The following is a 25,057-nucleotide window of genomic DNA, read 5'->3' as shown; positions in this document are numbered from 1 at the left end:
ATCCTGTTCCATGTTGTGAGTCAATAACACTGTGAACACAGAGAAGACTAAGCAGGAAGGAACTGAAGCTAACCCCCACACTGCAGGAAACCTGCAGTTTTACAAAGTTGTGCAAAGTTTAGGAACTAATCAAATGTTGAACGTCAGAGGATAAATAAAAGAAATAATATTTATGAACGCATAATAAGGGTTTAATGACTTTTACTTTTATTATGATGGAATCAATTATAAATGTTTTTCATTAGTAGTTATCTCTAACCACCAGGGGGAACCAAAGTGCACATTCAAACTGTTTTATCTACATTTAGTTAAGGCAGAACTGCTTTGATCAGTTTACAGTTTTGTACATCGCCTTAAGGCAACTGTTACTTTGATTTGTATAAATACATAGAATTAAACTGAATTTTTCTGTATAAAGTGCTCCAGGAGGATTTGCACGTTTGCCTCACAGCAAGGTCAATTCCAGCACCTGGCCAGGGTCTTTCTGTGTGGAGTTTACATGTTCTCCCCATGTTTGTGTAGGTTCTCTCTGGGTACTCCGGCTTCCTCCCACAGTCCAAAGACATGCAGTTAGTGGGGTTAGTTACCTTCATAGGTGTGAATGGTTGTCTGTCTCTATGTGTTACCCTGGACAGGTCCCTTTTAACTGGTGACCTGTGCAGGGTGTACACTGCCTCGTGCCTTATAGTAGCTGGGATAGGCTGACAATATTAAATAATTAATAGCAGTCAGACAGATGTTGTCATGCTTGACTCTGGAATACTTTGGCATATAGAGGAGGTCAACTGAATGACTGCAAGCTGTGTAAGCCAGGTGGCTGCAAAACAAGTATGTATGGTATAACCTTGTGGTGAATTTACTGGGAGAACTGAATGCACCAGAGCAGCAAACGGCCAAAACTTCTGGCCTTATTTTTTCCACTTGCTGATGATCAATTAATCAAGTGCATTTGATTAGCAGCACCAGCTACCATTTCTTCTCCTGATACCTATGGAGCAGTAAAGGTGGATTGCCTGGTGTTTGTGACACAGGACCCACACACACACGGGTTATGCTTAGTGTCTTTTTATATTGAAAATAATCTGCGGTTTTTTGGCACCCGCCTCGGACGCAGCCACTCCGTCTCTCTGCCAGCATCCTCTGCCCCATCTCCCTCATTAACGCAGTCCCGTACACCTGTTGCCTCCCCGCCTCCGTGCTGCCCAGAGAGCTCACTATGTCACCCCTCCTCTGCAGCAGGCCAGCAAACCACGCCCCCGCCACAGTGTTCAATTCAATTTTATTGAAATCACAAAAAAAAGTTGCCTCAAAGCACTTTATATTGTAGGCTACAGACAGTACAATAAAACAGAGAAACCCCAATAATCAGACCACTGCCTATGAGAAAGTGCTTTGGCAACAGTGAGAAGGAAAAACTTCCTTTTAACAGGAAGAAGCCTCCAGTAAAACCAGGCTCAGGAAGGTGCAGCCATCTGCCGAGATCGGTTGAGGGTGAGGAAGGAAATAAGGCAGGAAAAAAGGACTTGTACCCATTGGCTGGGTAGAGAGATCGAGCTGGAAAGGATTACAATGATTAAAAATTGAGACCGAAATATTACAACCTGGGGGTGAGAGAGTGTTGAGAAGATGGAAGGAGTACTTTGAGAAGCTGATGAATAAATAAAAGCGAGAGAACGACAGTGTTGATGGATAAATAAAAAGGTGGTCGGAAAGAGACGCACTGTGTATTTCTGGGTCTCGAGAAAGCTTTGTGAGGAAGTCAGATGTGGCAGAGAAGTATGTGAGGGTGGCACAGAACAGGTACAGTGTGAGGACAGAAAGGCAGTGTTGAGGTAGAAGGGACAGATGGGTTGAGGTTACATCAGGAATCTACTTTGAGCTCCTTCTTCATGGAGTGATGATGGACAGGTTGACAGATGACATTTGGCAGTTTCTGTCTGCTAAGATGTTCACAGGTGACATTGTGATCTATAGTTTGGAAAACAAAAAAACAAACAAACAACAGCCTGGACTTGAGGTGCTGAGTGTGTGACTGCTATGGAGAGGATATACAAGTATATCGGATGGAAAGCTAACGTTGAGTGCTTTGGAGACAAAGTAAGAGCTGCAAGGCTGAGACAATTTTGACATGAGCATTGAAGACACTGGCTGTAGAGTAGGATGGAAAAAAAGCAAGAGCACAGATAAGGTTCATGGGTGTAGTGAAGGAGGACACGCACAGGGCTGGTTTGACAGAGCAAAGATGTTAGGGATAGTGTGAGATGGAGGCACAAGAGCTGCTGTGGTGAACGCTAAAGGAAGCAGCCGAAAGAAGAGGATGTGCAGATTTTGACCATGTACAGATAAAATACTAAATAATTATTCACTTGTGCACCTAATTCTCATTTTCTGAAGTCATTATCGAATATGTAATCATTCTACCTTGTAAAAAACAAAAAGCAAACCAAAAAGTTCAAAGAAATTAATAAAAGACCCAAATTACCATGGCATTCATGCCCATTGGTGTTTGTAAACTGATCACAAATGTATTTTATAATCCCACCTTTTTGAATAACTACATGTTTAAGTTAAAGAACAGAATTATGCAGTCATAAGCCCATTAAGATGATTTTAATTTTCATCAGCTGTACAATTTCTCATTTTCAAAAATGACATCACAAACATTTGTTTTCTTGGTCTTAAAATGGGGACACTTAATCTTAAAACAATTTTCTCAATTTTTCTGCAAAAACAAACAATATGGAATTTAAAAAACAAAACAACCCCAAAACAAACAAATAACAACAACAAAAAAACCAAACCCTCGCACTGATTTCAGAACAGTCATATAACCTCAAATCATTCCATCAGGACATGAATATGACAGATCAGGTAACTGAACATTTGTCTTGTTACACAGGAAGATGCCTGACCACAACTGTACAGTGCAAATCTGATTCATTTTTTACACAACTGGGCATTTACATTACAGAAGAGCTAAAGTCACCTTATGGCTGTAATAATCCATAATTCAACTGTCTTCAGAGAAATCAAATCATATTATCTGTTGACACTTGGATCTTGATGAATCCTGGAAACTGAGTGGAAGTGAGAACGACAACATGGAAATACAAAAGTAGCAATTTGCCAAACAGCTCTATCAATGGGGCTTTTCCAATATCTCAGTTGGTTCAGTCTTAGTGTAAAGCAGTTTAGCTAAAACCTCAAATATGATATGCACACTGCACTACCAGCTGGAAAATTTGATGGTGGAGGATGGTGCAGCAATGGCAGAAAACAGCTTACATTAGCAGTTACTTTTCACAGTGTTCATATAGCTGAAAGCCACTGATGTACTGCAAAAATAAGGCTAATGTGTGAGTGTGCAGACATGGAGAAACTGAAATGTATGAAGAACTGAACGCAGAGGCTTAAATGCAGCTTTCCCTCAGAGATGACGAAGGCAGGGGACCAACTTGGCCAGATAAGATCCAGTATGTTGAACAGTGCATTTGCACAAGGGTCATTCTGTCCCTACAAATGAGTTCCAAGTCACTTCTGTTTTTAGATACAAACCCGTCTTCAAGCAACAACTTACAGTCCACTAGAAGTCAAACTGGCCCCACTACGCATTGAACTCAACCAACTGCAGAGAAACAGTGACAACTACAGAAAGATCAAAAATTAAACTGTAATGCATCACAGCAGACACAAGCTAACCGAGAGACAGTCGGGGGTGGCAGAAATCAATTCGGTTGGTTTGGGTATATATGCTAATCTGTAGAATGAAAGCATGATGGTGAGGGCCCTTCGCTCAGGACACTCAGGTTTAGAAAAATACATGCAAACCTTGCCGTCTCTTTCCCAACACATGTTCAGATAATAAAAACATGGTGTTAAAATGTGTATGTACATGCACTCCATCCGCCACAGCTAGTTTTCACTGATTATTGTAGGTGAAGAACGTGTTTGAGCGACTGATTTACAAAATGCATAATGACTGTTACAGTAAGAACTGGGATTAGCTGAAGTGCTTGGGGTGTTCAAAAACCACTGCTATAATACGACATTGTATAAGCAGGATTATCCACATTTTCTCCAACCAGCAGGATTTCATGAGACGTGTACTACCCTTTCCTTCAAAAATGTGGACAGGAGGAGAAACATTCAGTGACATATGAATGACAAATATCTCCCATGTGTGAAACAGTTGAAGTTTCGGCTGCGTGTGTGATATGGCCAAACTCATTTATGAGCCGTCTCTTCCGTTTTAGTTTACATAAGTTGACTGGGGGCTAGTTTCAGTTCACAACAAGGTTTAACAAGAAGGCTGAAAAACTATCATCACTCACTTCTATTGATGTCAACACTTACCCCATGCCTACTCACAGGAAGACTCATTCTGCTAACTCAGTGTACAAACAGCTGACTAATAACACCACTATGGTGACCATGTGGCTTTAGGAAAAAAAAAAATTAAATCACAAAACTAAGCAAAAATGGCATCTGAAAGTACCATAATGTCATTGTTAGGAAAAGCTACATTTATACCCAGACTTGCGCGCACGCACACACGCACACACACACACACACACACACACAGGCTTGGAATTTGCAAAATCAGCATAGTTGTAAAGAACTGCAAGCAGGACATCTCACAGTTCTTCTTCTAAAAAACAAAAAAAATACTTGAATGTAAAGTTCCATCAAATAATGTTCTCATATTAAAGACATGGAGAGGGTGTGTGGGTAGAGACTGGCACAGGATGTGGCTTTGGGTAGGAATAATTAGCAAAATCCACTTAGAGCCATTGAAAAGACATTCAAACTGGAAAAAAGCATTTAACAGCAGAGAGCAGTTTTAGCTTTGACATTATCTGTGTACAGTAAGGGTCACGGAGGGATGTGTGGCAGAGACCTGAAACATGGGCATACAGGCTGACACACAGGGATGTGAAGACATTGTGTTTAAACACATACATGCAGCTTCTACTCTTAGTGCACGACTGCTCCTGCTGTCGCATTCGGAAGCCATTTTAGCAGAACGGCTGCCATTGGATGAAGCACGAAATGAAGGCCATGGGGAAGTATGCAGTAATTTTAGTCATAGTCCGGCTACATGTGCGTTGCTGTGTTACGTTCACCGGTCCATCATGCTAAGGATCATCTCTGGTGTCAAATCTCCGTTGGCTGAAGCTGCCGCTGTTTCTTCGTTCACAGGAAGCTCAACAGTCTCTACCCCTTCATCAAGCCCCACCCCCTCCACAGTGAGGGCCACTCCCTGCTCCAGAGGAGTCGCTGCAGAGGCATCGCCTTCCTCCTTCTTCACTATGATGTTCTCCACTGCCCCAGTGCTCTCATCCTCCACCTGAATGATGGCAGCAGCTAAAAAGCACAACAGGCATATGTCTTACTATCCATAGCACTATCAAAAACGACAGCTTCGTTTACTAGAGTACTCGTCTTCTACGGTTATTAATCACTAACATATATGGCATACATTCATTTCTAATCTGTCACAGACACTACAGTTAAAAAAGAAAGCCCGTTAATGCTAGAGCAGGACACTTTACTATTCATAGAGGTTACTCTTTTTAGATTACTTCTTTTTTAAATTTGTATTTTAATGCTCACCAGAAGCAGTTGTTTTGGTAGCAACTCTAACGGGCTTGCTGGGTGTTGGAGGCTTGGGGGCATTTTTGGGAGGGCGGCCTCGTTTCCTCTTGACTGGTGGTTCATCGGGGGCTGGTACAGGAATGGCGGCTGGAGCCTGGTCCAGTTCCATGCTTTCTGGGTCCTCCTCTTCCTGTAGAAGTGATGACTCTTCCTCACCCTCACCCTCTTCCTCATCATCATCCTGCTCGGCATGATCCTCATCTGAATGAACACACACAAAACAATCTAGTTGAACATAGTTACAGAAAAACACAGCCCTGTATAAACCCCAAAACAGCGTCCACGTCTCACCACTGTCATCATCATCATCCCTCCTGCTCCTCATCTTCCTCTTTCTTCCTCTTCTTCCTTTCTTTGGGATTGTAGCTCCATTCTCAGCATCCTCCACCTCACCGCTGCAGTTCTCCGCGTGGCGAGCCATGGTGTTCTAAAAGAAACACACCCGTAAACAGTCTGTGTTGTGACTTGCAAGTAACTAGCTGGCTAGGAGTTGACCCTAAGCTTTCACTTCATGTGTGACAGCTAAAAACACATGTATCCTTACCCTTCGGGTGAAGGTCTTGTTACACTTGGGACAAACAAAGGTGGCAGGGATAAAGTTGGGGTCATGGTAGCGTTTGAAGTGCATGTCCAGGAGCTGCTTCTGTCTGAAGGTCTTTTCACACTGGCTGCAGGCATATGGTTTCTCTCCGGTGTGGGTTCGGCGATGCATGACCATGTGGCGCTCCTGGACACAGCAACATGAAACCACAGTTTTCACTGTTAGCAGCAAATATTATTTCATATATCATGCATGCAATAACGGCCAGCAGTTAGATAGTTGACAGACTGCTGAATGTATGGTCATATGGTCTCATTTACACTGTGTAGTGTTGTGCTGATGACGTCAGGGATCGATAATGGTCAAGTTAATAGTGATAGCGCAGTGATCAAAGTAATTCATATCCTAATTGATGTATTAAATTAGTATTGTCATTGTGCTAAGATTCTTAGCTTTGTCCACCATGACTGGAGAAGTCAAGAATACTGGTGGCTGCCGGTGCTAGATCCCTCAGCCTCCTTGTACATGCACCTATGGTATGAATTGGAAAAAAAAAAAATCCTATAATGAAATTCCTGAAAACGAAATCTTACATCATCTCATTCTCGGTGTCCATGCATGCTGACCTGCTGGGGTAACGCCTCAAAAACAGTTTTAGTGGTTATCCACCATAACACCATACTGTCCCAGTACAGTTTGCTACTATCAAACTGCAGAGGCTTCAGCTTCCAGACTCACTCTCAGACTTTTAAACATGAGCAGATGATTCACACTTGATACTAAACTGAAACAATAATATTACTACAAATATGAAAAACCTGGTTGTCACACAATATCAGTATTACAGACCTGGCGACAGCAGTAGTCACACATGTCACATTTGAACCTCTTCTCATTCTTATGTGACTTCTGGTGCTGGATCAGAGCGTAGCGCTCATGGAAAACTGCGTCACAGTAACGACATTTCTTTCCGGTCTCAATGAATGAGTGTTGCTTACGAAGATGGACACCTAAGATAGCACACAGATGACAGGAATGTAAATTAGGTGGCAGAAACAGCAGGTTAAAGTAAAGTACCATGTGTGTTTGTGTGTTTACGCAGTGTGTTTTACCCAAGTCACTCTTGCGTGCAATGACAGTGTCACAGTGTGGACAGTGGAATTTGGCCACATTTTCAGTGTGCTTCTGCAGAATGTGCATCTTCATGGTTCCACTCTGGGTGAATCGGGCATGGCAGATGTAGCACTCATAGGGTTTCTCTCCTAAGAATGATGATTGAGCACATACAATGTTTTACAGTTTCCTGTTTTTCATTTCTTTCTCATTTCTCAAAGAGGCCTATATGCCAATATTGGAGTAACTGGGTACTAGCAGTCCGTACCATTTCTAACTTGAGTAATTTAGTTTGGGAAGCAATTTATTATTCTTTCACATGAAAACAATCAATAAAGCTGTGCACCAAAGAAAACACTTCATTGTCCTTCAGTTCTTTAAACACACAGGAGAGGAGCAGTTAAGGAGTCGGCTTTACCTGAGTGTGTCCTCATGTGTCTCTTCAGCTTGTAAGTGTCTCTGCTAGCGTAACTGCAAAGACTGCACTGGAATGGACGCTCGCCGGTGTGGGAACGAATGTGACGCTTTAATTTGCTCACCTACACAACAGTCACACACAAAGTTACATTTTGGTAAACACTTAAACAACAAGAACACAAAGCAGACAATAGATAAACTTGCCTCCACACTGGCATAGTCACACATGGAGCATTTGAAGGGTTTCTCGTGTGTGTGCTTGTAGCGACGATGGCGAACCAGCTCTCCACTAGTCACGAAAGCCATATCACAGTCTGTGCACTTGTGTGGACGAGTTCCTGCATTAATAAATGTAAGATATATGGAAGCAATCCTTGCATACTTGTTGGAAAAAAAATATTGAACTATCAGCACAGTACAACGTTGTACATTTTAATGACACCACAGATTCATGTTTACCGGTGTGAGTGTTGAGATGGTTTCTTAGCAAAGTGACTGTCCTAAAAGCTCTTCCACACAAATGACATTTGTGAGGTCTCTCATCTGTGTGGCTCTTCATGTGCCTGTCCAAGTTGGAGCGTCGAGGGCATGTGTAGCTACACAACTCACACTGAAATGTCTTCTTCACTCCTAACAAACAACAAAGACATCGAAAGATTTCATATTCAGTAACAGTGTTTGTATAGCAAAACAATGCAATGCATTTGGGGCTAGCTGCATCTACATCTTAGTTAAAGGCGCGTGCCCCTTTAACTAAGACAGTCTTAACTTACAATATTAAGTTTCAACTGTTAAATACAGCTGCTGAACCATTAAGTTAGGACTGACTGTACATCTCTATTCATATTCTTGTTGTGTGATCACTTTTGTTTTGATCGTTCAGAGCTGATTTATATCAAAGACAAATAAACAAGACAGTCCAAGCGTCTTGGTAGCCTGTCTAAACACATTAAGTCAATGTGCAGAATCTGGACTAGGTTTAAGTTTGTTTGGCAAAACAAAGATGGATCCTTGCAACCGACTTACTATATCAATTGCCTAGAGTACCAGGATTATCAACCCATGTACATATATAGATTTTGGGAATCATTTTTAAAGAAATTATATAAATCACAAGTTGTGGCTAATCTCAAAATGAACAGTGAATTGCCGACTTGTTTAACGCCTGTTGTCATACATGTCTGTGTTTAATACATGAGCGAAGTGAACAATTGCTGCAGCACAAAACAAACAAACAAAAAAAAAAAAATACATGGCTGTAGGGTAGGTTTGCTAAGTAAAGCTAGTTTTGATTTAATAATTGTTTTCTGTCACATGTTCCTGTATATTACTGTAAGGTACAGTAGTGTACAGGAACCTAGATATTATTGGGTTTTTTTAGCCTTAGGCTGTATCTGCTGGCTTGTTATGTTTGGTAACATTGCCACTCGAGTTTTCATTAATGGTTTCTGTTGTCATTTTATCTTATCTCATTCACACACTAACGTACTGGTGTGTATGGCTGCAGTAGCCTAAACAGCCAGCTGATCCTCCTATGCTGTGTATTTCAACTTTCTGTGGTTATAAGTATTTTGCAGCTACGCTGGGTTGGTGCAGTGCTATTCTCCAAACCCATTTAAATTTATTTAAAAAGCACATGAAACAAAGGTTTAAACAATAAATTAAGAGATACACCACACATACAAACCATACAAACCACAGAATAAATTTGAGATTTAAGGCATAACATGGGGAAGTAACTCATTCCACAATTTAGGAGCTATGGCATAGAAAGCTCAGTCCCTTCTGCTCTTACGTCTAGTCTTTGGAGCATGGAGGGATAGCTGGTCAGCAGATCTCAGTGACCTTGAAATAACATAAGGTGTTATGAGATCAGAAAGATAAGATGGAGCCGACCCATTAAGGGATTTAAAAATTATACAATCTTTAGGGCTGCAAAGATAAAACAACCCCAGGCACACTAATGTACAACTCAAGCAGAGTTGTACTGCCTCAAGTGGTGTCAAATTGATCCGAGTAGGTGCTAATGGAAAAGGCCCTTTACTTACCCTTCTTCTTTATCTTGGTAGGTTTAGGTGGTTTCATGTTGCCGACCACTTTTTCAGCATTGACCTCAGACAAAAGGCCCTCCTGCTGTTCTTCCTCAAAGTCATAGACACTGACATCCATATCCTTGTCTCCCTCAGCATAACGCAGACGACTTTTTTTACCCTGGACAAACAGTAAGTTCAGTTCCAGTACAGCAAAGTCTCTTAAATCTGCATTTACAAAAATAACAATCCCACCACCTTTCTTACCTTTTTGATCTTCTTAACAACTCCAGATGGTGGCTGATAGTCTGGGTCCTTAGCCCAGTTTGGGTCGTCATTTGGAGGCTGAACAGGCTCCTCTTCCCCCTCTTCCAGAAGCTGGTTACCCACCTCTTCATCTTCCTCCTCGTCAGCTTGCGTTTCTGCTCCTTCCTCCTCCTGTTCCACAGTCTCCACCTCACCATTAGCACCAACCTTAACTACCTAAACATGAAAAGGCACAAACTGCTCAGTCAGGGGGTGTTATTCAAGTTTTTATTCAGAACATACAGGCACTACAATTGAGTTAAATGCACTTTTGGTGCAAAATTATTAACCAGAGTAACAAAACAGAGAATGAAAGCAAAAAAACCCACCAAAACTTAAGTACTAATGAACCAGTAGAGAAAGGTGAGCAGCATCTTAGTTAAAGGGGAAACTATAGTTAGCCACTTTTTAGTGAGTGCTTACCAGCAGAACGTTCAACAACTACCTCTTTACATCACCCTCCAGAAATTGAAGATTGGAACCAAAGTATAAGGTTTCAAATGATAACAGAATTGCTACGTTAAATGTTTTTTCCTAATTTCTTGCTAATGTATGTCCAGTACCGGAGGATCAGTGGGAAAGCCAGGAAAATATGTAAGTGGTTTGCATTTTGTTTCATCACAGGATCTCCAGCAAGTTAATTCTCTGTGGAGAAAGTTACTCTCTCGAGGACAGAGAGGAAGTCCACTGGTACTGATATGTTTTCCTAAGTTTCCGGTTCCATTTTAAAATTTCCCTCCTTTTCACATTTTTCCATTATAGCTCTTATGATTTTACACTTTCAATTTGTGTAATCCTTGGTATATTTTAGAAATGTATCAAATTCCTTGAATTGATTTATATGCCATTAAGAGAACCTTTAAAAACAACTGACACATCTGCTTCAACATCTTTCTTTTTAAACACATTTCCCATATAATGTGGATTTTTGTGAAAATCTATAGAAGTCTTGATTTGTCAATCCTTGTTCTTTCAAATCTTCAAAGTACTTTAAAAGTGGTCCCACTAAGTAAATTGTTTATTTAACCAAACCTATGTCTTTTATCCTATAACCTATATCTATATCATTCTTAAATCAACTATCAGTTTTATTTGGGCTGAATTCAGGGTCGTATATTATCCAGTGTATCGGTCTATAGAGTTCCTTGGGTTGCTTCTCTCTGACCACACTGAACCAAGTCCTAAGAGATGTTTATATCCAGGGGTTGGATTCATTAAGGTGGAGCAGGTTCTGTCACTCATTACTCCCTGTAATGAAATATGACTTTATATTTCCATCTCCTTCCACTGTGCTGTGCAGACTGAGTTACACATGTCCGTCAAGGTTGTGATCTGTACTGCCCTAAACTAATCTCTAGTACTTGGCAGGAAAAGACATTCTTCGTCTTTAGCCACTTGCAGGGTCTTAAGTTTAAATAAAACTGCCAAAAAAAACAGCAAAACCACCTGTCGAGCTCTTGAAAGACTTCTCTTTCTTCTCTCTAAGCACTTCTGGTGCATGATCATGTTCCAAGAAAACCTTCCTGTCTTGAAAAACAAACCCCCTTTTTCTGCCAGACAATTTTGAAACTTCTTCCTTTACCTTGAAGCTGCCAAACTTGGCCACTATGGATCACTGAAGGGCAGCACATGGCAGCTTCAGAGTGACACAGTGGTGAGCGCTCTCCATCCCCAGGTCCATGTGTGAAATAGCCAACTTCTCCCTCAATGCATTTTCTACAAAAGCAGCTACATTGGGCAAGTTTTCTTCTATTCTGTGAATTCTTTCACATCTCGACCTTCCTTCTTGGTCATTAACCTGGTTTCCAGCAAGCTAGCATGGGTGTCAACATTCTTTCTTCCGCTTCTGTAATTCTTTTTTCAGTGTGGTCCATTCCCTTGCTCATTTTTACAATTTTGCCTTTAATTTCACGGAGTTCAGTACTGTTTTCATGGCAGAAGTCTCTTAACTCTTTGAGGATGGTTTGAAGATTAGTTGAGTTGCTAGTATCCTGTTCCTCCATCCCCAAGTGGCTCTCATCAGGGTCTTCTTCCCCCACAAATAGGGCCTTTATCTTGAAGTGGGACACTCTTGTATGCCTTCCTTTCAGCATAGTGATACCATCTCTTGAGTTCAGTGGTCAACTAGTTAAAGTAGGTTTACATTTATGACCTCTTTTTTCCTAAAGGATCAGGAGCTCAAATTTTATGCTCCTACTGTCATATCACCCAAACTGGAAGTTTAATGACACCCAGACCCGAAGAGGACACTTGATTGTTTTTAAAGACACTGATCACTTCAGTTCTTTATATGTTAGAACTTTCTACAGTGTGGGCCATTTATATGGATACACCGTAATAACATGGGAATGGTTGGTGATACTAAAGTCCTGTTTGTGGCACATTAGTATATGTGAGGGGACAAACTCCTCAAGATGGGTGGTGACCATTGTGGGCATTTAGAAGTCGGCCATCTTGGATACAACTTTTGTTTTTTCAATAGGAAGAGGGCCATGTGACACATCACACTTATTGGTAATGTCACAAGAAAAACAATGGTGTGCTTGGTTTCAACGTAACTTTATTCTTTCATGAGTTATTTACAAGTTTCTCTTTGTTCACAGCCATTGGCATGTCGAAGAGGTTAACACGTGAGGATCGGATTGAAATTGTGTTGATATCTGGTGAACGCAGTAACCGGGTCATTGCAGCAGATTTCAATGCAAGACCCCCTACGAGACCACCCATCTCCCATGCTACAGTTAACAAACTACTTGCTAAGTTTTGTGAAACTGGTTCAGTGTTGGATTTGCCAAAATGTGGACGCAAGAAAACTGTCACTAATGAAGAAACATCAGTGGCTGTCCTAGCTTCATTCAGCAAGAGCCCACAGCGTAGCGCTCGCCGCATGTCACTGGAGAGTGGCATTAGTCGAACATCCCTTCAGTGGATATTAGCTACTCACAAATGGCTCCCTTACAAACTCCAGCTACTGCAGCATCTCAACAAGGATGACCCAGATTGGCGCACAGAATTTGCAGAATGGGCAAAACAAAAATTGGAACAGGACCCTCAGTTCATGCAGAAGATTTTGTTCAGTGATGAGGCAAACTTTTACGTGAATGGTGAAGTTAACAAACAAAACCACCGCTATTGGTCTGACACTAACCCACATTGGATGGATCCCTCCAAGACTGTTGGAACAACAAAAGTGATGGTTTGGTGTGGTATATGGGGTACAACGATAGTGGGTCCATTCTTCATCAATGGAAACCTCAAGGCCACTGGATATTTGAAATTGCTACATAATGATGTGTTTCCCTCTTTATGCACTGAAGCTGGCACGTTCCCTGAGTTTTTCCAGCAAGACCACCACATTATGGGTGCCAGGTCCGAGCATTCCTAGATGAACATTTTCCTGGAAAGTGGATTGGTCGTCGTGGGCCAGTTGAATGGCCCCCGAGGTCTCCTGATCGGACCCCCTTAGACTTTTATCTTTGGGGTCATCTGAAGGCAATTGTCTATGGTGTGAAGATACGAGATGTGCAGCACCTGAAACTACGGATACTGGATGCCTGTGCTGGCATTTCTCCTGTGGTGTTGCTATCAGTGTGTGAAGAGTGGGAGAAGAGGGTTGCATTGACAATCCAACACAATGGGCAGCACATTGAACACAGTTTATAAGTGGTCAGAAACCTGTAAATAACTCATGAAAGAATAAAGTTACGTTGAAACCAAGCACACCATTGTTTTTCTTGTGACATTACCAATAAGTGTGATGTGTCACATGGCCCTCTTCCTATTGAAAAAACAAAAGTTGTATCCAAGATGGCCGACTTCTAAATGCCCACAATGGTCACCACCCATCTTGAGGAGTTTGCCCCCTCACATATACTAATGTGCCTAAAAATCAGAGAATATTAACCTTGCCCTTTTAAATTCAACTTTTCTCTTGTGTTAGTCGCTTTTAAAATATCTCACATAGTTAAGGTTGTCACAATAAAAGATTAAAACAATTGTTTTTCGGGTCAAGTAAGCAACAACACTGTTGGTACTGATACTGTGGTAAAAAAGTATCTGATTCAATAGTAATTTTTAATATTGATTAGTATCATTTCTTGCAACACAACTATTAGATACAATATTTTTAGGTTATCTGAGACTGCTGTAATTCTGCTGACTCTGCACCATGTTTTCCCGAGTTGGTAAGGTAAGCTTCTTGTCTAGTTGCTGGCCGACTGTTCTCAGCAACTTATAAACTGCAGCCTAGTTAATGATCACCTATGGGCACAGATGATCTAACCAAATAGATACAAACTGAATTTTTGGAATGTGAAGAAAGGTCACAATGGTTGGCTAGTGTGAAAAAACACATAAAAATAAAATAAATAAATAAACTTTCGCCCAATTCTTGCTTGTATAAATGACACGTCAAGTGATAAATAAGTGTTCTTACAAGGTGTGTTTGACCTGCTGTGGCCTTTACATTAATGTGACATTCAATTTAGACCAAAGCTTTGCAGCAGCTCTTACACAAAGGCTTCTGAGCCTGACCTAAGGAATATACACTAATCATTTTTAACATTAAACGACTAAAAAAAATTTAACCTTTGACTAAAGTACATATATAATTTTCAAATGTCATGCATGAGTTTACAGCTGTACATCTGTGTACCTGAAAGCCTTCAGGCAGTGGAAGGGTGTGACAGATAACTGGGTCTCCATCTTTAGGCAATGCAGTAGTGTCTACAAAATTGCCCTGTTGAAGCGCCTCTACAGTAGTGGCTGAAACAGGCACCTGAACCAGCTGTAGCTCCCCCAAGCCCAACGCGGCTTGCTCCTCCATGTTCACCACCTGAGGACAGGACAACAGAAATCATGCCTTCTGATTCAACAGAGTAGTGAGATTTTACACACACACACACACACACACACACACATATATATTGGGGGGGGGGGGGGGTTGCCTTATCTGATAGAACAGTGGAGAGAGGCGGGAATGTTGAGAGAAGTGCTAAGAGTAAATGGCCTTGGGATAAACAGGCCTGCATTAGCTTTAGGAATATGTGTCGCCTGCTCAACTGTGTAACCAGCACTCTACTGAAACTAATAGACAACATTACCAAATAGAAAACATAAACTTAATTAAAACTATATTAAAAGTCTACTGGCTTTGTTGACACCACAAATGGATAAAAGTCAAAGAAAAAAAGAAAAAAATACAAATATGAAATGGAAAAAAGTACCTGTAGGGTGATTATCTGCGTTTGATCCACAGTTGTCACCGTAGCTTGGTGAGCACCACCTGGTACCCCTCCGACCACACCCACCGCAGCTGATGATCCTCCCACTGCAGCATCTATTACCTACAATTGTGTATAATAATGAGCACTGTGGTAAAGATGCATATTCTGGAAGGCATGCTTGGTACTCTAAATTCAATAAATGTCATATCTAAAACTAAAGTGACATCAAAACATAATATTTTAATTTTTCTTCTAAGTTTAAATAACTATTAAATCCTGAAAAATAACGTAAAATAATGTAACTGTAACTCACCTCAGTCTTCATCTGCAAAAGGGTGGGATCCAATGAGTCCATAACCATCATTTCAACACCTGTGCCACCTTCCACACCAACTCCTTCCATTAGCTGTTGCTGGGATTGAGTGGCTGCTGCCATTCCTTCCCCGTGACCTGTTGGATAAAACAGACCTGTTGGATAAAACCTTTGACTGTTTTAATGTCAAAATGTCCCTGTTTACATTACAAATTAATACTATATATATATTTTTTTTTTACTTACAGCTAAACGGTAAAATTACATATGAAATGAGTAAGAACCTTGTTCTACGACAACTCCAGCTTGTCCCTCCACCACACCCCCAGCCTCGGCTGCTTGCTGAAGGAGATCCGCCACCATGGCATCCTGGCTGTGAACAGCTTGGATGGACGGAAACTCTTTGGTGGGGACATCCACAACCCCTACACCATCTGTTGGCCTCCCGTCCATGCTGGGTAGGAACTGAAATATTGTGTTGTGGAAAGAAACATTTTCTAGCAGTGTGGGGCCATATTTCGTCTAGGACAGCAGTATACAGTCTTACAACTGAACACAAGAAGTTGACTAAACTATGACCATATAAAAACCAAAGGAGAAGAAACTAATCAGTAGCCGGTTCCAGTTTGATCATGCATCTGTTCACCAGCATGCTAAACTTCCATCTCAAAACATGACATTTTTCTGATTTAACGTTCTCCCATTTCTATTGATACTGAGGATTATTGCACATAAAAACATGATTTCTGTATGCATAGCATCTACTTTCAGAACTTGTGAAAATATGAAAAACAGATTATTCAAATATTTCACATCATTAACTAGTGAACCGGATATGTACAATATTAAGATTCTGGATAATATTAAAATGTAAAACAAACACCATGCTGCCACTATCAAGCTGTACTCTCAGAATGGGAACAAAGTGAAACTTATGAGGCTCAACTTTTTCTTAACACTACAGCTGTTACCTGGAATAGAAAGGATAATGGCTTAAACATGACTTTGCTGACTAGGCTGCAGTCTGCAGGGTTCTTGTACCAGAGATCTCCCTTTTTTGCTGCTGAAAGCCCTGAGCTGTGCTCGATCAAATGCCTGCTACCTGACTGTCCCTGCCAACCTGAAGGACAGGAGAGGGTTATATTACACAGCAGCACTATATGCTTATGTATTTCGTGCACATTCACAAGCAGTGACTTTAACTGCATCATAAAGCAGGGAAAAGGGTTGTGGACCCGAAGGAGTACTATGAATGAAAAAAGAAAAAAAAAAAGGAAAAAAGTTTCGCACTAAAGTGTCTACATTCAACATGTATTTTTCTCTCTGCCGCTGCAAGATCACACTACAACATTAAAACTATGTAGTGTTACACATCATGGTGAAATCTGATATAAAGAGGTTTAAAAAAATATCTTAGAATAAAGGATCAGCGATATACGACTACTGCCATTTGCTGGTTTCCCCCCCTGAAATCTTTTATTTACCAGTACTAGCCTGAATAAATCAGTATGTTTCAGGGTAGGCTGAATTTGTACTAACAGACTCATTAAATCTGCACTAACCCCCCCATTCTTCTATAAGACTAGACTTTATTAACAATGAAGCAAAACAACACAGACACCATCACTGCTAATTGTTTAATTTGAGCAAAACCCTTAACTGTACACAAAGGGTGAGATCTAACAATCAGCTTTGAAATATGCTGACATTTTACACACCACACAGTCCAGAGAAAATTGCATTGGTAGCTCAAGAAATGATATGTGCTTAGATCTGAATACTGTGCTAAAAATTCACCTTTTTCACCCTTAAAACACCACACATTTAGAGATGTGTATGTATTTATATATACACTTGAGATGAAGTAGTGGCTGTGTAACTACTCTTACAAACACCATAACCCCAATGTGATTTTAGAATACTGGCAATCCCTGAAATGTGTTTGTGAGATTCGACACATTTGTCTTTATTTGCTAAATATGGGAAACTGGAGAGGCTCTGGCAAAGGCCTTCATACGTCCTTCCATTTACAGCAGAACAAATTTACCACAAAACAGCAATCACTCGGAGCGGAGCAGTCAGTTGTCGTCCCCTTTCAATGCATTTATATAGCTGTATTTTTGTAGCTCTCCAAGCCGAGTCGTAGAGGGAGCTCTCTGCTGTAATATATATCTGTGGCTATGAGGCTCTAGGTGGGCTTAGAATAAGCGACGAACTGGCAACGGGTGTAACAACACCCGACAATTCAGAGCACGTCGTGATGGGCTAAAAAGGAGAGAGGTGCAACATTCATAATGGAAGACGGCTGGAAGAACGCTAAATGCTCATCTGATCTTCGAGAACGCCAAAGATCGTTCTGCTGTGAATGCCTTGTCACTCTCCCGCACTTGCCTCGGCGTTGCCGTTTCCGTGTGTGTACTTTGCAACGAGGGGCCACAACAATCAGAGTTTGGTTCCAGTATTGCAGATGTGTCAGGAAAGTGCTGAGTAAAACGTTAGTTAGGGTCACGTTTCGAGACTCCGTTGCTTCGAAACATTCAGACGTATTAAGGGCGTTGGGTACAGAGGGCCTCAAGCCTGTCAGGTCGACGTGATCCTGTTAGCTTTGTTAACAGTGACTGCTAACCAACGCTAGCAGCTATCTCGCTTCTTTTCCCCCAAATATAGATTTGATTAAACGTTATGCAACACGCTAAAGCTCAAAGTAACGTGAACAGGATCACCCAAAACGATGCCAATGTCGCAACAATTATTTCGTGCTTGTAAGATTGTCTGGGTTACACTTTATATTAATGCAAACAAGCTAACGTTAACTAACTTAAACCCGCCAGTTCGATGTCGTCAAGGTAGCAAAAATGGGAAACAAAGAAGCGAGAAAATGGACGCCTTGGCCTAAACTCTCCAACCAAATCGACGGAGTATTCACAACATGTCTTCGACTATAGTTTAACAAATACGTACGAAATACAACGGGATGTATACATATTTATTGTAACTTGTGTTTTTAAGCATATTTTGACAGGGTTTTCAATAACGATAGAGGGAGACAAACACTCTCCGACGAGCTGCCCGGACCCAGAGCCCCATCGTGACACCTAGAGGCCGATTAAAGATCCTGCAAACTCCCCCCTTATGTGAAAAGTAGTGATACTTTACCTCTTTTAGTCTGTTTCTCCTTCTGCTTAACTCGGCGGAAAGCACAGAGTCTGTGCTACAAAGTTTAGCCGACTAGGAAAAAATGCGGGCTTCTTCGCAGTTTGTTTTAATCCTTCTCCTGCTTTAGCAGAGTAGCTTCTGCCACAAAATGGCAGTTGGAAGCTCAGTGCGCCTGTGCGGCCGCTGGGGGGTGGTGTCGAAGCTGCTGCAGACACACTGATTGGCCAGGAGGGGCGCCCCGTTGGAATACAGTGAAGCCTATTTATCACAACGTTAGGAAAACGGACGCTTTCACAACCCTCGGAAATGCGACATTCACAAGAGAATAAACCCGAGGCGTTAACGTTTTCAATAAAACATACAAATGAAAACATGCTCATTTAGAACCAAAGAAAAAGTTATTTAACTGAAATATTTTTAGTCTGTTTAATATTATGGGAAATATTAACTTTTTTTTTTTATTTGTGTCTGACACTAAAATAAAGATATGCAAAGCTTTTAGCTTTCCATTTATTACATGAAATGACTTGGATGAATATCCTGAAGATATACACCCACATCTGAGCTGTAACTGTGTCCTGCTTTATATATATATACACACACACCTTCCAAAATTAAGTGTTCTATGGCTAAAATCCTACTGTAGGCTGTGTGTGTGTGTGTGTGTGTGTGTGGGGGGGGGGGGGGGGGTTAACACTCAGATACACAGAGCTCTTCATCTAAAGATCACTCGCACAGGAAGCTACCTTACAATGTTTTAATATTTTTTTCAATATACTTGACACAAGAATGTTTGAAAATACATCTCAGAACACTAGAAATAAAACATTTGTTTATAATGTTTCACAATTCCCCAAGCTTGATAAAAAACAATTGCATACATGTGTGTCCTACAGTGGGATTTCATCACTTCACATTCTCTTCATTCTTAAAGTATCTCATTTCTGTCTTATTGCATATCTCTTATAAAAAAAATTGAGGCACTTAAAAACTGAGATGCCTTGATTGCAAAAGGGACACCTGTAGATTTCTGTTGTCCTATAGAAGTCAGTGTAGTAAGAACATTAAATACAGTGGTAGCATTGATATATACAGTGATTCCTTGCATGACATCAGCTCTATAACAGGATTCCAGTGACAGTGCATTCTGGTGATCTTCTTAAATTGTATAATCAAACCAAAGATCATTTTGGATGCCTTGAAGGAAATTCCAAGTTGTTTCTTTTTTTTTTTTTTTTGTTTGTTTTTTTCTCATTTTTTCCTCCCTTCAGCATCTGTGATGTGCATAAGATAACTACAGCTGTAAAACACTCTCTTTTCTGAATTTATAAGTACTAAAATGTGACATCCAGCTCATATTTCATAATGTAAAATAGACCAAAGTCCCACAGTTTAAATCTTTTTTTGTTGTTTTAAATCTGTTTGCCCAAATCCCTACCATTTAAATCCATCATGGTTTTTCCTCACAACTCACCTCAGATGGGTGACAAATTAAAGGAAAACAATAGTAACATGCATGGTCAATACATCTAACTAGAACAGCTTCAATACTCCGTCAAATTGATTTGATGAGCATCTGGATCTCTACATTTTGGTTCAATATCTCTAACAGCCGTTCAGTTGGGTTAAGATCTTTACTTGTGTCTAATTTTGGAAGGGACCACTCCGATCAGGAGAGAAAAGCTCGCTGAATGCATTGCAATGACTCACAACTTTGGATTAATTTGATTAAGTGGACTTAATCCATTAGGTAGTGCATTAGGAACCTAGAAACACATTAGAAGGGAAAAAAAAGTATTCTTGTTAAAAACTGCCATCAAGCATCAGTGAGACTAAAACTGCTGAGTTTGATATAACAATGAAAAATCAGACATTTTGTAATGAAAGCTCACAAAGCAATAAAAGTAAAATACCAGGCCTGCAGACACTATAGCCAGGTTAGTGGTTCAGTGAGGCACTACAAAAGGCACAGCAGCATTCTGAGGTAAACGCAACTGCTAACAAAAACATTCACAATTACAAAGTCAACATTTTGATTCTGTATAATGTTAACAGAATTAGTTTAGTGTAACTGTATGCTACAGTTTGCTTAGTATAGAGTACAGCTGAGGCTGATGGGAATCTAATTTGCAAAACCAGGTAGACATACTCAAGTATGACCCCATGATGGCAGTAGAGGGACAGCCCTCTTCCTTGCAACATTCTGATCAAAGATAGTCTAATTCAAGACTTCCATCTGATAGCACAGCTATAACTGCTCATCTGTCAATGTTAATCCAACTGGCTTTACCACAGTACTAGTGTCATACAGTATGAGATTGGGATATACAGCTGTAGGCCCCAAGTTAAATTCCAGTAATGGTACTTAGCAAATGAGAAAAGGCAGTATAGTGACATTAGCATCAGCAGTGTCACTGTAAAACTATTATAAGAATGCATTAAAGTGAGAAACTGAAGTCACTTGGACACTTTGGCATTTTCAGTCATATGTGTCATCTGTACATTACACAACATGTTTGTTTAGACTGTGTCCTAGTACAGTGTCCGAATCATGCTGTATTTAAACAAAGATTATTATTACCTGCATGATCCACAAGTACAACACACTTTTTTCCCCCTTGTTGTTTGTTGAAAAACTAATGTGCTTTAAAAATAAAGGTCATTTTTAAAAACTCTATATTAATATAACATATATTATGATAGAAAATAAACATTTTCATATATATATATATATATATATATATATATATATCCCCATCAGCCACAATTACAGTGGTCTGCCTAATATTGTGTAGCATTTTCTCAAGCTGCCAAAACAGCTCCAACTAATTTAGGTGTGGACAGAGTCTCTGTAGGGATCCCACGACACCCCGCAGATCTGATTGCGATCTAGGGGAGTGTACGGATCGGGTTCAAAGGTGGGATGTTTCTATTCCCGAGCAGTTGTTTGGGTGGTAGGGCTCAGTTTCTTGCTAAGTAAGTCTGCCGATGTTAAGGAATGTCACTGCTACAAGTTGGTGTATTTGGTTTGCAGTAATGTTTAGGTGAGGCGTACATGTCAAAAATAAATAGCAGGACCCACACTTTCTACGGTACAGTGGACGTTTAGATGTCACTTCATTTTTGTAATAGTCCGTTTCTGATTTCACTGCTTTCTCTGCACTACCCGAGATTGCCCCTCTCCACATCAGCCTTATTACGCAATTCTGAGCAGCTTATTTATTTCAGCTCTGTTGAAAGAGCCAACCAACTAGTTCCCATGACATTAACAATAATAACAAAAAAAACCCCCAATAATACTATCACATACTTTGCTTTCTAAAGTGCTGCTCTCATCCAACATTTCCTGAGACACACGAGGGCCCTCAAGCGTTAACCTCTAAAAATCTTATTTTAATGCACAGTGATGCAGCACCGCTTACGGTGACAGTAAGTACTCCTTTGCACTCAAAAATAAAAATCTCAAGATATATTCCATAACTCTGTCTTTGCTAATCAATTAAATGGTCTTTGAAGCATTTTTGTACACCATTTTTCTATCCCTTAATAACCTTACATTCATAATCTTCTAGTCATTTCTGTGATGAAATACAAAAAAATGCATATTAAATTCAAGAATATGTGTATTTTAAGAACAAACCAAAGTTTTTTCCATATTTAAGTTAGTATGACTTTCCACTTCAGTGAAGGAATGTCGACTTCTGCTTTAGTATTTGTATTTGCAAAAAAGGTTTGCTTTTGGACTTTGGTGTTTTGGCTCATACGATGAACTCTGCCTCAGAGAAGGCTAATGTCTTTAGTTAATCTACCAACTCCACAGACACACTACTTTTTAAACTGTAGTATGTTCTGTTCATTAGCTTTTCATGTGTTACATTCTTTGGTCTTTGTTTTTGGTGAGATTTGATTAGAATGTGTTGCCATGTAGAATACACCATGTAAAAAGTTCAGGTGTAAAGTCATCCTGCACCTCTTCAGTCAGTCTGTGTTCCTTGTGTTTACTTCGTCGACACTGACAGAGCTCATTTTCAATATCGTGTGATAAAAAGCAGTATCTTCAGTTTAGACATGTTAATTCATGCTTTTACGTGTAAATATACTTTAATAGCTTCACAGTTAGCTAAGAACACTTTGCAAAAAAAATATGCTTCTTATAGCATTTCATCTGTAAAAATGTCAAATTCTGGTAAGCAAATAATGCAACATTAAGGCAGATTTACAAGCAACACCATAATAAAGTGTCTGATGGGCACTATGTATGTGCTTTTTTTGTTTTTAAAGAACGTAGGCTAAATGGTAACCATCACTGCAGACGTTCCACAAGCTGTAGTTTGTCTAATCTTCACTCGATGCTTAAAGGCGAGTCCACCCATAGATTCCCCTGTTAAAATGTCCCAGTTCAGAGACTTGTTTCAGAAATAAACAGGTTTGCAATAACTATAAGTGGGGGAGGGGCTGGTTGTCATTCATCCTCCATGACATGTTCATTACACTTTGACACTTTGTCTTGGCACAGGGAGTTATACCTAATAGATGTCTGCTTAAGTTCCACGTCCACCAAGTAGAGTTACTAAACTGAACCTGCCATATTTGAGCTAATAAAGTATGTGCTACAGACCACCTGAGAAATCTATGTGGCAGTGTTGGTAAATGTAATTTTAGTATGTTCTTATTCTGTTACTTATCACTACTTACCAGACTTGTCTGTGCATTGCAGTTTAGAAATCCAGCTAGCTAAACAAGCTTAGGTGTTAGCTTAGAATTCAGTAGTATAAAGTCAGCAACTTCCTGCTCCAAAAAGCTAACATGGCAGTGGCAAGAATGCCAAAGTTTAGCGTCTGACATCACCATGTCCATCATTCATATGCAGTCTATAATGTGGTCCTATTTTTTTTTTTTTTTTTTTTTTTAAATCATTTGGACTTTGCTTCAGATCTATTCAGTAGCAAGCAAGCAGAAGTACAGTAAATAGTTACTTTGACAGTGACAAGTGCGGAGATCGTCCAAGCAGCCTTTAAGCTAGGCTAGAGACAGCAGCACCCGTTAAGAAAACACATTTTCATGTAATAGCAGAAGTCTAACTCCCACTGGGATATGACTCTTAGTGTAGTGACTAATATCATTGGTAAAAACCACAGCTTTCTAGAGCATCCAAAGAAATAGTAGTAGCAGTAAGTAAACAGTATAAAGATTTAACATTTTGCGCATTTGTGGACCCAGGAAAATAATTATAAACAAGGTGACTCTGAAAAGCTTTTGACTTATGATGTAGATGAATATTTTACATTATTAAAACGTCTGATGCATTTCTTGTTTGCAGCCAGTGTTGGAGTTTCTGTCCCTTTGAGTTTTGTTCTGACAGGATATATACTGCATTTAACACAATCTTTTTCTTTATGTTTTTAGCTACAGTCATAGCTGAAGAGGACAGTAAACCCTATATTCCTGTGACACCATGTCAAAGCATTGCAAAAATGACATTATACTCTCCAGTGTTGTCACTGAATTTTTGTTTTCAGCCGCTGTAACCGTCTGTGTGCGTGTTGTGTTAAAAAGCTGTGCTGGCCATGCTTCCTGGTGCAAAAAGTCTTGAGATGCTGTCCTGAGATGTCTCCACGTGTCTATGGGCCATCTTCCCTTCCTCACCTGCTCCACAACATGAATGGAAGAGCAAAGAAAATGTAAGAAATAAATTAAAGGAGGAAAAGACTGGATCGATATGTTAATTTTCTCCAAAGACATCTGTACTGATCAAAGACAAATGGAAGAAAATAAAATATAGATTTCATTATGTCTACCTTAATTATCAACTTGTAGATGAATGCCACAAATAGATGAATGAACGGAATAAAACAAATGGATCACAACACTTACAGTTACTGTTGCTTGTGCATTATTCTCAACATTTGCATCAAGGCATGTTAAAAAGGTTCTGATTTTATAGTGCAGGTCAATATTACTCCCAGTTAAGTGACCATTATGTCAAATACTATTAATACTGAGACAGGTAAGTGAGGATCCAATTAGAAATTCCCAAACCTCGACAGTCTGCACAGAAGTGCATCATTACATTTTAGAATATGTCAGAGTAAAATGAACATAATAGAAATGGAGTACAAGCAACCATAAAATCCAAACTACAGTCTGAAAAGAGTTAGTCTTGCTGTTCTATTGTAAATAATATGAAGGTTATTATTACCAAGCACTAGCAGTGTTTGTTTGGCAGCATCTCGTACTTCTTCCTTGTCTGCCCGGCAGAGATACACCAACTGATCAATGCTTTCTTTGGCCTGGAATAAGA

The 25,057-nt window shown here is 40.1% G+C and overlaps 2 protein-coding genes across 4 annotated transcripts in view; both read right to left on the bottom strand.

The window, feature by feature from the left end:
• Nucleotides 1-2,594: 2,594 nt before the first annotated feature.
• ctcf (CCCTC-binding factor (zinc finger protein)) lies at nucleotides 2,595-18,931 on the bottom strand. 2 transcript variants are annotated; one of them, XM_006782261.3, is made up of 17 exons: nucleotides 18,757-18,931; nucleotides 16,572-16,720; nucleotides 15,885-16,065; nucleotides 15,601-15,737; nucleotides 15,288-15,407; nucleotides 14,717-14,896; nucleotides 10,024-10,239; nucleotides 9,775-9,937; nucleotides 8,186-8,356; nucleotides 7,931-8,064; nucleotides 7,728-7,848; nucleotides 7,309-7,458; nucleotides 7,046-7,206; nucleotides 6,200-6,382; nucleotides 5,947-6,082; nucleotides 5,614-5,856; nucleotides 2,595-5,364 (listed from the first exon to the last, which is right to left on the bottom strand). In XM_006782261.3, exons 2-17 carry the CDS (start codon nucleotides 16,599-16,601, stop codon nucleotides 5,120-5,122), a joined length of 2,571 nt encoding a protein of 856 aa, XP_006782324.2. In that variant the 5' UTR covers nucleotides 16,602-16,720; nucleotides 18,757-18,931; the 3' UTR covers nucleotides 2,595-5,119. The 2 variants fall into 2 exon arrangements, with proteins under 2 accessions (XP_006782324.2, XP_006782325.2); XM_006782262.3 differs by lacking the exon at nucleotides 16,572-16,720.
• A 568-nt stretch (nucleotides 18,932-19,499) lies between these two features.
• The window catches only part of ripor1 (RHO family interacting cell polarization regulator 1), a 30,794-nt gene continuing 25,236 nt past the window's right edge, over nucleotides 19,500-25,057 (bottom strand). For both annotated transcript variants that reach the window (XM_087843371.1, XM_087843370.1), the window contains 2 exons: nucleotides 24,956-25,046; nucleotides 19,500-24,402 (listed from right to left, as the gene is read on the bottom strand). In XM_087843371.1, the coding sequence (XP_087699497.1) occupies nucleotides 24,305-24,402; nucleotides 24,956-25,046 (189 nt within the window). In that variant the 3' untranslated portion in view covers nucleotides 19,500-24,304. The remainder of the gene's footprint in view (nucleotides 24,403-24,955; nucleotides 25,047-25,057) is intronic.

The sequence above is a fragment of the Neolamprologus brichardi genome, chromosome 7 (genome assembly GCF_056152115.1).
Source record: "Neolamprologus brichardi isolate AB-2024 chromosome 7, ASM5615211v1, whole genome shotgun sequence".
NCBI lineage: Eukaryota > Metazoa > Chordata > Actinopteri > Cichliformes > Cichlidae > Neolamprologus > Neolamprologus brichardi.
This window is presented reverse-complemented; position numbering and strand designations above follow the sequence as displayed.

What these genes read in the sequence shown, in the direction of transcription:
- ctcf (XM_006782261.3), bottom strand. Translation starts at nt 16,601, where the DNA reads ATGTTTAAGCCATTATCCTTTCTATTCCAG. An exon ending in CGCAGATAATCACCCTACAG is followed by an intron (nt 14,897 to 15,287) that starts GTACTTTTTTCC and finishes TCCTGTCCTCAG; the next exon opens with GTGGTGAACATGGAGGAGCA. An exon ending in TTGTTAAGAAGATCAAAAAG is followed by an intron (nt 9,938 to 10,023) that starts GTAAGAAAGGTG and finishes CTGTTTGTCCAG; the next exon opens with GGTAAAAAAAGTCGTCTGCG.